Source organism: Gymnogyps californianus, chromosome 3 (genome assembly GCF_018139145.2).
Source record: "Gymnogyps californianus isolate 813 chromosome 3, ASM1813914v2, whole genome shotgun sequence".
Classification (NCBI taxonomy): Eukaryota; Metazoa; Chordata; class Aves; order Accipitriformes; family Cathartidae; genus Gymnogyps; species Gymnogyps californianus.
Genome location: NC_059473.1, coordinates 66,437,245 through 66,450,277, shown reverse-complemented (window position 1 = coordinate 66,450,277; position 13,033 = coordinate 66,437,245). Strand labels below are relative to the sequence as shown.

Sequence of the window (13,033 nt, the reverse complement as noted above, 5' to 3'; positions counted from 1 at the left end):
AGATTTCCAAAGTAACAATAACTTCAGCTTAGTAGTTTTACACATACTTTTAAGACAATTGACTTAAACGTGACAAAGCATGATGATTTCATTTAATCCCACTGTATCTGACACACCTGTGTGTTTTGTGTAGCTCAGCTACTTTCTCTTCCATTTCTTGAGTCTGATTGGGTGCAAATTGGAATTCACTGATATAGTCACTGCGGTGCTCCTCTGGGTCATGATCACCCAGCTCAGCCTGCAGGGTATATGAACCAAGGAGGGCGTGAGTCACAAAAGAACATGGCAGTCGACCAGAAGCAATATCCTGACGAAGCTGTAGGCACAAGAAATATCTGCGAGACAAAGGAAAGGGGAAAAAAACAAACAAACAAACAAACAAAAACAGAGAAAGTGTTACCAATGGCAAGTTTATGAGAGATATGGTAGAATTTATCGAGATGCATGTAATCATATAAGCATATTTTAAAATAAGTCAATGCATTAATAATTTGTTACACCTTACATTATTTGAGCATTATTGTCACACAGTAAATTTCACTTCCATTTTTAAGAGTCGATATTACTTTTATAAATAATGCAAAGAGCAGGAAAAATTCTGATTTCCAATACAAATTAATTGTTTGTAACAAAAGCTGACTTAGGAACTCCGTTTCACATTGCAGCCTGCAGGTATCTAAGGTTTACAAAAAAACCCCATGCATTTCCTTTGACATTTCCCTTTGGCTTTAAAATTCTAACTTTTATATCCCTTGCAGTTCACGAGCTAATCAAGTTATGTAATACACAAAAGAAATCCAGTTTAGTACTGAACCCATGACTGCCTTCCTTAAACCATGTATGTATTAGAATTTAATATTTCAGGTACTGCATACAGTCTTCTACCAAATTTAACAAGTTAACAATCAGTAGACAACCTACCCTAGCACAGATTTTTAATATAAATTAAAAAAAAGTTTTACAAGTGAAGCTTAAATTTTAAGGAATTTAGCTTTAAGCTATAACTATAACAATGCTTTTATCAGTTGAACACACAATTGAAAAGCCAACCAACTCACTGAAAATTTTCAAATGAAACACAGACAGCTTCTTTTAAATACACTGCGCACTAAATGTCTTAGACTATTTCTAGTAATATATCAGCTACACACTTGTGTAGCTATCTTATTTTGTGCAGAAGACTGATCCGATGCGATGTGTAGTAACGTATATGCTGTCTCAGCAGAGTCAGCTAAGTCCAAACCAAAACTAAGTGTTTAGGTTTTCCATAACTCCTGAAAAAATCAGTGTCAATTCCCTGCTCTCTACCTATTGGTTATGTTAGTCTTGCAATGCTACTTTTTAGGTGCCTAGTATCCACTGCATTCTAAGTATTTTCTATCTAAGAACTTTGGAAGAGAATTATTTTCAGGTTTTATTATGTTTTATGGTTTTATTTAATGCATATGTACAAAACTACGTTTTCACCAACCTAGCCTCGATTATTACTGAAGTACCTTGGATCTCTTGAGCTTCGCTCTTAATATCAATACCCCCATACCCTCATTTGCTATATAATAAAGCAGCAGCCCGACAATAAACCACTGGCTTCTTTCAAATTTGATCACTCGCATCTTACCTCCCGCCCAAATCATATCCCCCACTTGTCATTAAATTCTTGTTTCTCAGGTTTCTTCCCGAAGTTTTCACTTTGTCTTTTCAACCTTGTTCCAAAAAGCAGTTGATGTAAGAACATCTATAGTGTTCTACAGTAATAGCCAAACCTGTTACGGCATCCAGAAACTGAAGAAATTTTATATGGCCTTCAAATTAGACTAACAGTAATTTTTAAGTTTAAAATTAGGAACTATGCATACCTAGTGATGTCTTCAGTCAACTGTGAAGGATCAGGGGGATAAAACTTCACATTAAAGGTGAATATCCAAGGTAAACCTAAACATGGGAAATGTCCAATTGTTAATCTCAAACAAGATGAAGCAAGCAAAGAAAGAACCTTACTGAAAAATGTTAGCAGTCTTATAAATCTTAGATTACTGAAATCTTGAAGAAAGTTTTTTCCCTCTTTTTACCGTATATTAGTAAGAAGCATAGATTATTTTCATTATCAGGTAGTAATTCATATACACATACAGCGAAAGATTAGCATGTTAAAAATTAGTTTTAAAGAATGTTTTACAATAAGTTATGTAAATAACAGAAGACATTTTTAATTCGAAAACTACCATAATATATTAACACTTTTAAAAGTGTCACTTTTCAAAGACACTTGCAGTGAATTTGTGTTCATTTCCAACTCCTCCAAGGCTAACAGTTGTCTCCTGTTTAAACTGACTGTTAGTTTGAGATACTGTACAATAACTATGAACATGAGATGTCAAAATGAGGTCTGCATTGTATACAACAGAAAGATAATAACTAAATTATTCATATTCAAAGAGAATGCATGGAAGACAAAAAATATTAGCCATTCCTCCTTTAAAATATTTTTTGAGAAACAATACCTTTAGCAACTATAATAGCAATGATATTTTAAGTTTAAATTCTCATGTGTTAGAATTGTTAACACATGCATTTTTTAAGCAAAAGCATGCTTAAAACTAGATTAATAATTTGACAAAGCATAAAATGTTGCCTTTAGTCATAACTCTAGTTTTAAATATAATTTTAAGACTTGAAAGCTGAAGTCACTCATGAATAACTAAAATACATTCTCAGAATGTTACTCGACCAGTATTGTAACACTATGTGCAAGAAGAATACTTTCATTGGAAAGTACTAATAACTTCACAAAATGTAGAACTTTCCTAATTCAAACAGATTTTATTAAGTACAATGCAGACATACATACGTAATAGAAAATTCCAAAATAGGAGTCTAGGAAAAGAACTTAATAGTTTGGTTTTGCATGCTGCGTGAAAGCAAATGCACTCGAGCTTTATCATATCTTGCCAAACATAAAGAAAGTAACACTACAATGTAAATCCACTAAAAATGATGAAGAAAGATAAGAAAAGAAAACAAAATGTTATCGAAACAATTAAGTAGCCATTTTTGTCTTTCTCTCGCCCCTTTTCTTCCAATGCAGATAATATTTTGGTGAAAGACCTAGCAAAAATAATCTTTGGTAAAAAAAGGTGATCATTTTATAAAGCTTGTTAATGATGAATTTTGGACAGTAAATTATTTTTAAAATCTGTCCTACACAGATAAATCATGCTTTGAAAAACGTGTGTTTTTAACAACAACAACAAAAAGACTGAAATGCCATTTTCAACATAATGCTAGAAAAGAGTGCTGACATTTTTTGTTTCAGGTTATTTTCTTTAAAAAAATCCTGTTTTAAAATTTCACAGCTGTTAAAGGTGAAGAGGTGCTTTGTGTCAAAATTTCTAATGTCTTTCAACATTTCAAAAATTATTTCAGTTTTTCAGACATGACTCTTCATTGGAGCACTTCAATTTCTGCTTAAATGTGAACCTTATTCTCCACCTGGCTGCTAAGTCAATATTTCCTTTTGAGAGCTCAGGGTTTTTGCATATCTTCGTGTTTCCAGTTATCAATTATTTGTTAGAACAACAATAACTTTGCTTACAAAATAAGGCAGGACTCCTTAAATGAGAAAGCCTAATTTATCAGATGTACATATAGTACTGAATTGGGTAAATATGCCTCATTGCATCATCTACTGCAATCCAGTGCAAGACAGAATTAAGACAAAAATACCTTTAAAAAATGTCTAACACTAATTAATACATATAGCATGACAAACAGAATTAAAGCTGGAATAGATTAGCCCACTTCCATCATTTATCTCCCAGGGAATTAGCATAATTTAATGAAAAGCTGCTGATATTCAGTGTCCTGGTTTCAGCTGGGACAGAGTTAACTCTCTTCCTAGTAGCTGGTACAGTGCTGTGTTTTGGATTTAGTGTGAGAATGATGTTGATAACACTCTGATGTTTTAGTTGTTGCTAAGTAGCGCTTATCTTCAGCCAAGGACTTTTCAGGTTCCCATGCTCTGCCAGCAAGCAGGTGTGCAAGAAGCTGGGAGGGAGCACAGCCGGGGCAGCTGACCTGAACTAGCCAAAGGGGTATTCCATACCATGGAACGTCATGCCCAGTATATAAACAGGGGGGAGTTGGCCGGGAGGAGTGGATCGCAGCTCTGGCATCGGTCAGCAGGTGGTGAGCAACTGCATTGTGCATCACTTGTCTTCTCTTGGGTGTTATTTCTCTCTTTTTTTTGTTATATTCCTTTTCATTACAATTATTATAATATTATTATTATTCTTAGTTAGTAGTGCATTTTATTTTACTTTAGTTATTAAACTGTTCTTATCTCAACACGAGTTTTACTTTTTTTTTCCTCCTCCCCACCCCACTGGGAGCGGGGAGGGGGAAGCGGCTGCGTGGTTGCTGGCTGGGGCTAAACCATGACATTGAGTAAGCCAAACTGACGAAGAGAAGCAACTGGGCCAAAATGTCTATGTAAAAAGTGTTCAGGAGGAGTTGTCATGTTAACAGGGCTGTAGGATGGGGAGAGATGGATGAAGGATGTGTCCTTCCACACAGGTACTAAATAAATCTTCAAGTTTTCCTGGAATGAAGCAATGTTTCCTGGTATGAAGCAATTTTTCCTGGTCTAAAATTGCAGTTAAACTAGTCACAGATGAATTCCTGCTTAACCTATTTCTCTTTCTTGTCAGCATTTCTGCAGTTAGCTTTCAGAAAGCACTGTAGCCAGGAGACCTAGACACAGGGAAAAAAAAAAAAAATTCTATATTCTCTATAAAAAGCTAAAAAGAGCATAAATCCTCTGAATGTATAGACTATGTGAAAAATTTCAGATGTCTACTCATACTAATTCCATAGGTAATCCACTGAAAAAATGTTGTAGTTGACTTTGTACTGAATATTTTCTGGACAGTTGGTGACCTTATATTTTGTCTGGTTACTGAAAGCACGTTTATCCCCTGAATATAGACTAGTAAGTATATTACAATGTGCACAGTCTATATTTATACTTCTCGCTACAGCATACTGTTTATAGCTGCATAACTGAGGCATACAAACGTAATTGTCTTCACACAATAACGCACACTATTACTGGTGCTTTGAATTGGTGGCCAAGACAAAAAAATAAATAAATCTGGTATTTAAAATGATATTTAGCATTCTGTCCCTGATAAAGTTCTCTGTTTTGATGTTTAATAATATGGGCTATAGAAATGTCAAAAATTTTTCTAGCCAGCTTGTTACCTCAAAAATGCTTCTGTGGCAACTTTAGGCACATTCTTAGAGAAAAAGAATGTAATATAACCAACCAGCTAGCAGCACACAATTAACATGATTCATCCCATTTAAACTGGGAAATCAGTGAGGTTTTTTTTCCAGTAAAGGCTTTTTCTGGCTTTTACTCATGATATCTCTTGTGTCTCAGCTAAGATTGTTAGGGTACTGTGTGACTAGGACAGATACACTACTCACAGGCAGATGTAAAAATGCCCCATAAAATTAAGAAAATCACTTCTATAATTTTTCTTAAATTACCACCAAGAAAATCAAAGAAATAAGGAAGATCTATATTCAGTCCACATTTTAAAAAATGCATAAAAAGCAGAGTACAGACAGTCCTGGTTGGACTGACAAGATTAATCTCACAAACTCAGACATTGCCAAACTGCAAAATAATTCTTTATAATTAATAGACATACAGAAGCATTTCTGCAGGACAACTCTTCCCTTGGCACAGGTACTTAGTTCTCTTCACCAGCTATAAGCTAGACTCTAGTGTAATTAGCTTAGATCAAAATTAGCTACAACTTTTACAGATAGATAGTTATTTACATAAAATAGATGGATATAAAATAAAGTGACCCTGCATAAAGTGACACCCATATTTTGATGCCTGAGCATAACCATACATTTTGTTAGCATTAAAATCAGACAGCCAGAGCTGTACATTTAAAATGCAAGCCCTTTCCTTAATTTATTCTAACTTCCCTTAGCACTTTAAATACAAACTTTAGATTTCTTAAGTATTTTAGAACACTGTGCTGCAAAATTCTACACTCATGTTATACTATTCTCACAGAATTGTATTTATGAATTTATCACCATTTGGTCTACTGCATAATTTGAAACTATACCTATTTACCATATCATTATTCTTCTATATCATCCTCTTTCCTGAGCAGTTGTTCAGGCTGTGTTGAAGAATATACCATAGAACCAAGAATGTAAAAAATACCCATTTCAAATCCATAACATTCCCAGAACTACCTTAATTATTGGCTACGTCTCAAAGACTAGGCCAGTATTGCATTTGGCTGTTTTTAAGTTCCACAATCTGAATGACTGGATGCCCATTAACAAAAGGATGTTGAGAACAGTGTTCAGCAAGAATAAAGAGAAAGGCTTAAACTTATAGCCCAAGATTTGCCACCAGCTGCCTTACCTATTGTACTATTTCATCTGTTCTAATCCACTTCCATAGAATTACAGAGGATTTCCCTCTTCCCCCTTCAATAATTAAACTGAATCAAGGAACAAGCAAATTAAGTTTACTGTCTTCAGTCCTTCAGTTAATCACTCCTTTCTAAAAAGAAAACAACTTTTCTATCACCATAACCGTTATCTCTTTTGATGCTAGCGGACATAGTTTCTTTCAACCCTAGACTGCTGAGATGTAATTATATACATAAGACACCACTGACTCCCTTCATAGCCAATGGAAGAAAAGGGGCATTTGGTTTGGTTCCCCTCTCAGGCACCTATTTCAGAATGCACTCACCTCCTCAAAGTGCCTGTTCCTTCAAAAAACAACTGCGTTTACCTTAGGTGGACACAGTTAACCTAAATTAGATCAGATCAGTCATATCCTGGGTACAGCGATGAGTTTCTAGAATCTTTCTAGCTAAATAAGTATTCTCTTCACAAAAGACAGTAAGACAATTTTACAGTTAACTTCAAGAGTAAAAACAGTTAAACGTATCCTTTATCAGGTGAGAATGCAGAAAAAAAACCCTATACCAGTCTATTCTGCCCTCAGAACATTCAAATCCTCTCCATTTGTTACAAGATATACAACACAGGATATGCAATATGGAAGTATTTTTTGCAATAAAAATAGTAATCATGCTGCAGACTAGAAATAGATATAATTGAGATAACACTACCTTGGATTTAAACTATTCTGCACAGCATACAAATCTAATTTCCATTTGGAAGAGAATGAATTACATCCACACTAAAAACAGAATATATCCCAAAAATAGTTTCAAAACTTGTGTGAAGAGAAAGATAACCAGGTCTATAACTCAGTTTCACATACTTCAATTACACAAACAATAAAAGCAAATAATTAGGCTTCCCAAAACAGATGGTTTATACATTCACATCTCTAATCTTTACCCATAACTGTGAATATTCAAATTGCAGACTAATCTCGCAGATTGATCTTCAATTGCAATGACGAAACCAGCTTTATGTAGTTTACTCATTCAGTTCTGTTACACTGAGAATGAGAGTTATGAAAATACCTATAGACAAAACTGAGTGGAATATCATGTGTTCTATACTAACTGCATGTACAACATCTCACACAGACAAATTCTCAAATTAAATTTTATGTAAGGGTGAACCACCACACCCTCTGTGAAGTCTGGGATTTGACTATTCCTGACAAGGTCAGTTGCTACTGCTTGTACCATCACAATATTGAAGCTAAGTTCTCAATTTTGCAAAAGCCTGAATTCACTTTAGATGTAGCAATTTTCAAGAAAATAGTGACAGAAATGTAATTACCCCACCTGTCCCTGACTGAATTAATTAGAGGTTTTAACACAAGCCAGTGCATACCCAATGACATGAGTTAAAAAAAGTCAAGAATTAGTTTTCCTGAAGAGATCAGGCTGGCTGAAAGCAAACAAGCTTTTTGCCACCTTTGTAGCCCTGAGAACAGAGCCAGTAATTTGTGGATCACGTTCATAAGCCGAAGTAACATCAGTAATTGCTGAGATCCAATATAAGTGCCCAGCCAAAGGCCAACCTGAACAAACAAGAGATCACATAGAAGGCCTGAGGACCTTGACTTAGCAAGAGACAGCCTGACGAACATGACTTGGGGAACTACAGGATTCTTATTTCATCTTCCCTAGTCACAGGTGTACATACATGCCCAATGTGCAGAGTATTGGTATTGCTCACATGTAAGAGAGAGACAGAGATCATTATAAATATTAAGTTACAAACTGACACGCTGAACTCCACTTCCAAATTTGTCACCTTTGTGTGTTCAGATCAATTTATTTGTCCAGATACACTTATCTAGCATGCTAGTGCTTCAGTTTGTGCTGTACAAGAGAAAAAGAAATTAGTTTCTTCATTTCAAACATTCAAATGGACTAGCGGGTTTTACAGGTACCTTAAATTTATTACAATTGAGTGGTTTTGTACATAAGATTTCCATTCTTGATTGAAAGACAAATATATTTAGAACTAAGCCTGAAACAAAGAAAAGCCTCATTACCTGATACTCATGTAGCTGGGGGATAAAATTTGTCTTTGCAGTACATTCCAATATCTGGAAACTTCAATACACTGACTATGAGGAACAGAACTGACAGTATGCTGATTACTTGCAAATTGGTGTAAGCAAGTTTCATTTTAAAATCCTTAAAACGGTGTTCTTACTTGGCTGTTTGCCTTATACACTATGCCTATCAACTCTGAAGTGCTACAGACCAGAGAAAAAATTCCAGTCATGATGCCTAATTCAAGAAACTGGACTTTATCTCCAATATAAAATGTAGGTCTTCATGCTGTATGAAAAATCACATCCCCTTAAAATATTTTTTGTAGTATGTATTATACAGTATTAAAAAAATGTTGTGTAGTGCATCCAAAAAAGTTTCAGGTCAGTTCTTACACTTCAGATTCAAGACACTTACTTGTAGGCTATATAGCATGCAGATCACTACAGAAGACAATAACACAAAGTATCAATGTCCTCAATCTTTTGTCAAACATTAAACCCAAACAGAACAGCCTTTAGCCCACGTATTTGGACAACTAATACGTTTCTACTGAAGACCTGCAGAATAAGAAGTTACAATACCAGTAACTTTTCCTTAATAAAAAGGATGGCCTCTACTTGCATAAGTATATTAGTACATTCACCACTTTAATAGGTCTAGTTTGCTTATACAAGAGCATGTTAGATCAAAAAAATAGTTTCCAAGGAAGCTTCTGTAACTTTCATTTCTTTACTGAAAATATAAACCACACCTTCCTAGTAAGGGATTTCATCAATTGGGAAAGGTCTAAAGAAAACAGAATTAACACCACTATGATTTCTGGAAAAATTAGAGTGTTGCCTTGAAACAGGAAGTTAACAATAGTAAAGAAACCACCTGTTTATCATTAATAACCAAAATAACACACTGCTGTTCTTAATTACAAGCGCTCCCACTGGATCACATTCCCCAAAAAAGTTCAAAGTCAGTTTCTTAAATAACTTAAGTTCTTGTTCTGTTGGAAGTGTAGACATGTAAATCTTATTACCGTCATCATCTCCTCCCCACTTACATTTCCTGTCAGGCACTACCAAAAGAAGGTTTCCATCGAAAACAAAACAACAACAAAAAACCCCTGCATTGGCCACAAATGAGTAAAGCAAAGAGAAGAATTTCAGTAAGGGCAAGGGCTGTCTAGCACTTCTTAGTGGCTACTTATTTTGTGACATGTAGACTCAGGAAGAGCATCTCCTAAATTTACTCTCCGTTCACTCCCCTATCTACTACAAAAGCTACCTGGTTAGCGAAGAGTTTTGACAGAGTTTTATGGAAACAGAGTAAAATAAATTACTTGTGTATTAAGTATAGGAAGTAGAAAGACTTTTCACATGGATTCAGTTTGAAAAGCATTGTAGTGAGGCGTTCCAAGACTATGCTCTCTATTCCATTTCCATTCTGGAAATGATGGACACATCAAAAAAGCCAATGATGGACTGATCAGTATTGAAGAATATACATTTTCTGTAAGACATATTGATTCTCTTTTTATAGTTTCATATTCTTCTGGTGAGTCTTTGAAGTTAGAAAGTCCTATAGCAACAAACATGACCATCTTTGCAAGATGACATTCTCCATCCCATAACCCAAATATCAGCACCAAGTTGAAAAACATCTACTGTTTCAGGATGCAAAAAGATCAACTATTAGTCACATAAAACACAGGAAAATTTTGGGGCAGCAGCCAGTATAATGATTAACTTGTACGCACAAGGCTGAGTGATTCTTTCTCTCCTTGGACAGTGGACAGAAATAGAAGCTTTGCTTTATATTCTAAGGCTGAATACGTTCATTATCAGATATAAATTATTTTAATGCTGTAAGTATACAATTTAGTCAACATCCAGGCTACTAAGTTTACGAAGAATATTTCTGTGAGGAAATAAAAGGAGCATAACATCTGAATACAGAAGTACTTACTTCGAATTTGTCTCTTGATTTCTTTCGAAGAATCTAGCCAGTTCTGAAAAAAAAAAACCCACAACCAGCATTTAAAATCACTTCAGACTGAAGATGATGAAGTAATTTCATACAGTGCTTGTTCAGTTGCATACAGTATTGTTCAGACATCTGTTCTATTTTAAAATAACCCAGACAATTCTAACATTGAACTTGTGATTTGCTAGCAAGTCTCCCCACCCAGGCACATAAATGAAACTGTGTAATGTCACTCCCTTCATGGTTGTCTTATTGCTTTAGACTATTTATGCCCTGTAATTTTAAAAAGTGGATAGTCTTACAGTGGAGGTGGTCTAGCAAATTACATTTGACAAATGCAATTTTCTCTCATACTCCTTTTATTGACATAAGCAGACTTTTCAGGAATGGCTATGTCATCTCTACACGTCTGTGCTTACACATCCATATAGAGTTACTTAAGATGATATTTCTCTTGAACTCCAGAGACGACTTATTCCCATCGTTTGTCTTAAGGCATATACATTCTAGTTCTGATAACATTCAAAGGTGCTTGGAAAAATCTAATCAAATTTCATGCTTTTTTTCTGACCTCCCCCAAAGCAAAGTTCTCTATGAACATGTATTATGTTAACACTGATACACTGGCAAGGTTCAAATCTAGATACTCAGCTCTATTTTAGGTAATGCAAATAAAGTCAGTTTTTCATATTTAGATGCCTTACTATTAAATGTGTTCTATCCTCAATACCAAAAATATTTTTATATAATCTGTGCAACCTACTAAATAGCTCATAGCATTTCAGTTACTATTGATATGTGCAAACAGACTTTTTTGTGACTGATCATCGAAAAATATAACTTTGGGAAGTGAGACTAAGAAATCAGTAACATATATTCATCAGTAACTCAGACAATCCTGTTTACTAATTTTACCCATAGAGGTCAGAAAATAGATTGAGAGACTAGAAACATAAGCCCTTTAACTGCAGTTACTGAGAATTTACTTTATACAGTGTTTGAACCTTTATTTCCCATGGCCAGACACACAGACACAAGCATATACATGGAAGAAACACACATGCACGCAACCAGCCTGCCAGCAGGACTTAGCACATTTCAAAGACAGAGATGTGCAAAGTAGGGAAGAATTAGCAACTGACTTGTAAGGTCAAGGACAACATTTGCATTTCCACAAACCACTGCACATATTAGCAGCTTTAAAGTCAGAGGGGACCTCAGTGCCAGCACAAATATTGCTAAAGGCATATCTCTACCAATGTTTCTTCCCTAACCTAGCCAAGTAGTGGATACTGGGTATAATGAGACTCACCTTTCAGTCTATGGTACCAAACTCTAGATGCAACAATTGTTTTCCAATACCATATCCCTCAGTCTTTATTACAGGCTTTTCCACCCAAAGCCAAATTTATTTCAAGCGGACAAAACATGCTAGGCTACAGTTTTATGGGTCTGTATGGATTAGGAGAATGTGGAACTATATGTTTTTGCACTGGTGCAAATCCTTAATGTAGATCACCTCTGCTGATAAAGGATGTGGCTTCTATGAATATGACCCAAAATACTAAGTTCCCTGTCGTAAATTACTTTGGTCCAAGTTGATTTCATCACAAATGCAGCACGTATATATTAGACAAATACTGTTTACAAATTAAATTAAAAACCCCTTTTTATCATTTTTACAGATGTAATTAAAAAAAAAGAATAATTTCACATTTCTTGCTTTAAGAAGTCTGCTACCTCTACATTTCATAGCTACTATAATTCTTCCAGACATGCACAGCCCATAACATCATTACAAAGGAAGAGATACAAAACACTCCTCCAAAAAATCGGGATACCATTTATTCTGCTGAAGTCAGAAAAACTGCTATCTGTTGGAAGAGCCTTGACATGGAAGGGCCTTGGAAGACAACAGAAGTCTTCAAATAATTTTAGCTGAGACTCACCTCAGCTACCGTTATCATCCTAGGTTTTCAGTTTTGGCATGAATTCCATGCCGAAATGACACACAGCCATATTCTTCCAATTACAAAGTGTATTGGGTTTGCGTGGCAAGGTTTTCGTAGCAGGGGGGCTACAGGGGTGGCTTCTGTGAGAAGCTGCTAGCAGCTTCCCCCATGTCCGATAGAGCCAATGCCAGCCGGCTCCAGGATGGATCCACAGCTGGCCAAGGCTGAGCCCATCAGCAACAGTGGTAGCGCCTCTGGGATAACATATTTAAGAAGGGGAAGAAGTTACCATGCAGCAGCAATTGCAGCCGGAGAGAGGAGTGAGAATATGTCAGAGAAACAACTCTGCAGACACCAAGGCCAGTGAACAAGGAGGGGGAGGAGGTGCTCCAGGCGCTGGAGCAGATTCCCCTGCAGCCTGTGGTGAAGACCATGGTGAGGCAGGCTGTCCCCCTGCAGCCCGTGGAGGTCCACAGTGGAGCAGATATCCACCTGCAGCCCATGGAGGAGCCCACGCTGGAGCAGGTTTGCTGGCAGGACTTGTGACCCCGTGGGGAACCCACGCTGGAG

At 36.0% G+C, this 13,033-nt stretch overlaps 1 protein-coding gene across 2 annotated transcripts in view; it reads right to left on the bottom strand.

Annotated features, from left to right (window-relative positions):
- The window catches only part of EPB41L2 (erythrocyte membrane protein band 4.1 like 2), a 128,778-nt gene that overhangs the window by 39,328 nt on the left and 76,417 nt on the right, over nucleotides 1-13,033 (bottom strand). For both annotated transcript variants that reach the window (XM_050894512.1, XM_050894514.1), the window contains 3 exons: nucleotides 10,494-10,536; nucleotides 1,857-1,932; nucleotides 117-335 (listed from right to left, as the gene is read on the bottom strand). In XM_050894512.1, the coding sequence (XP_050750469.1) occupies nucleotides 117-335; nucleotides 1,857-1,932; nucleotides 10,494-10,536 (338 nt within the window). The remainder of the gene's footprint in view (nucleotides 1-116; nucleotides 336-1,856; nucleotides 1,933-10,493; nucleotides 10,537-13,033) is intronic.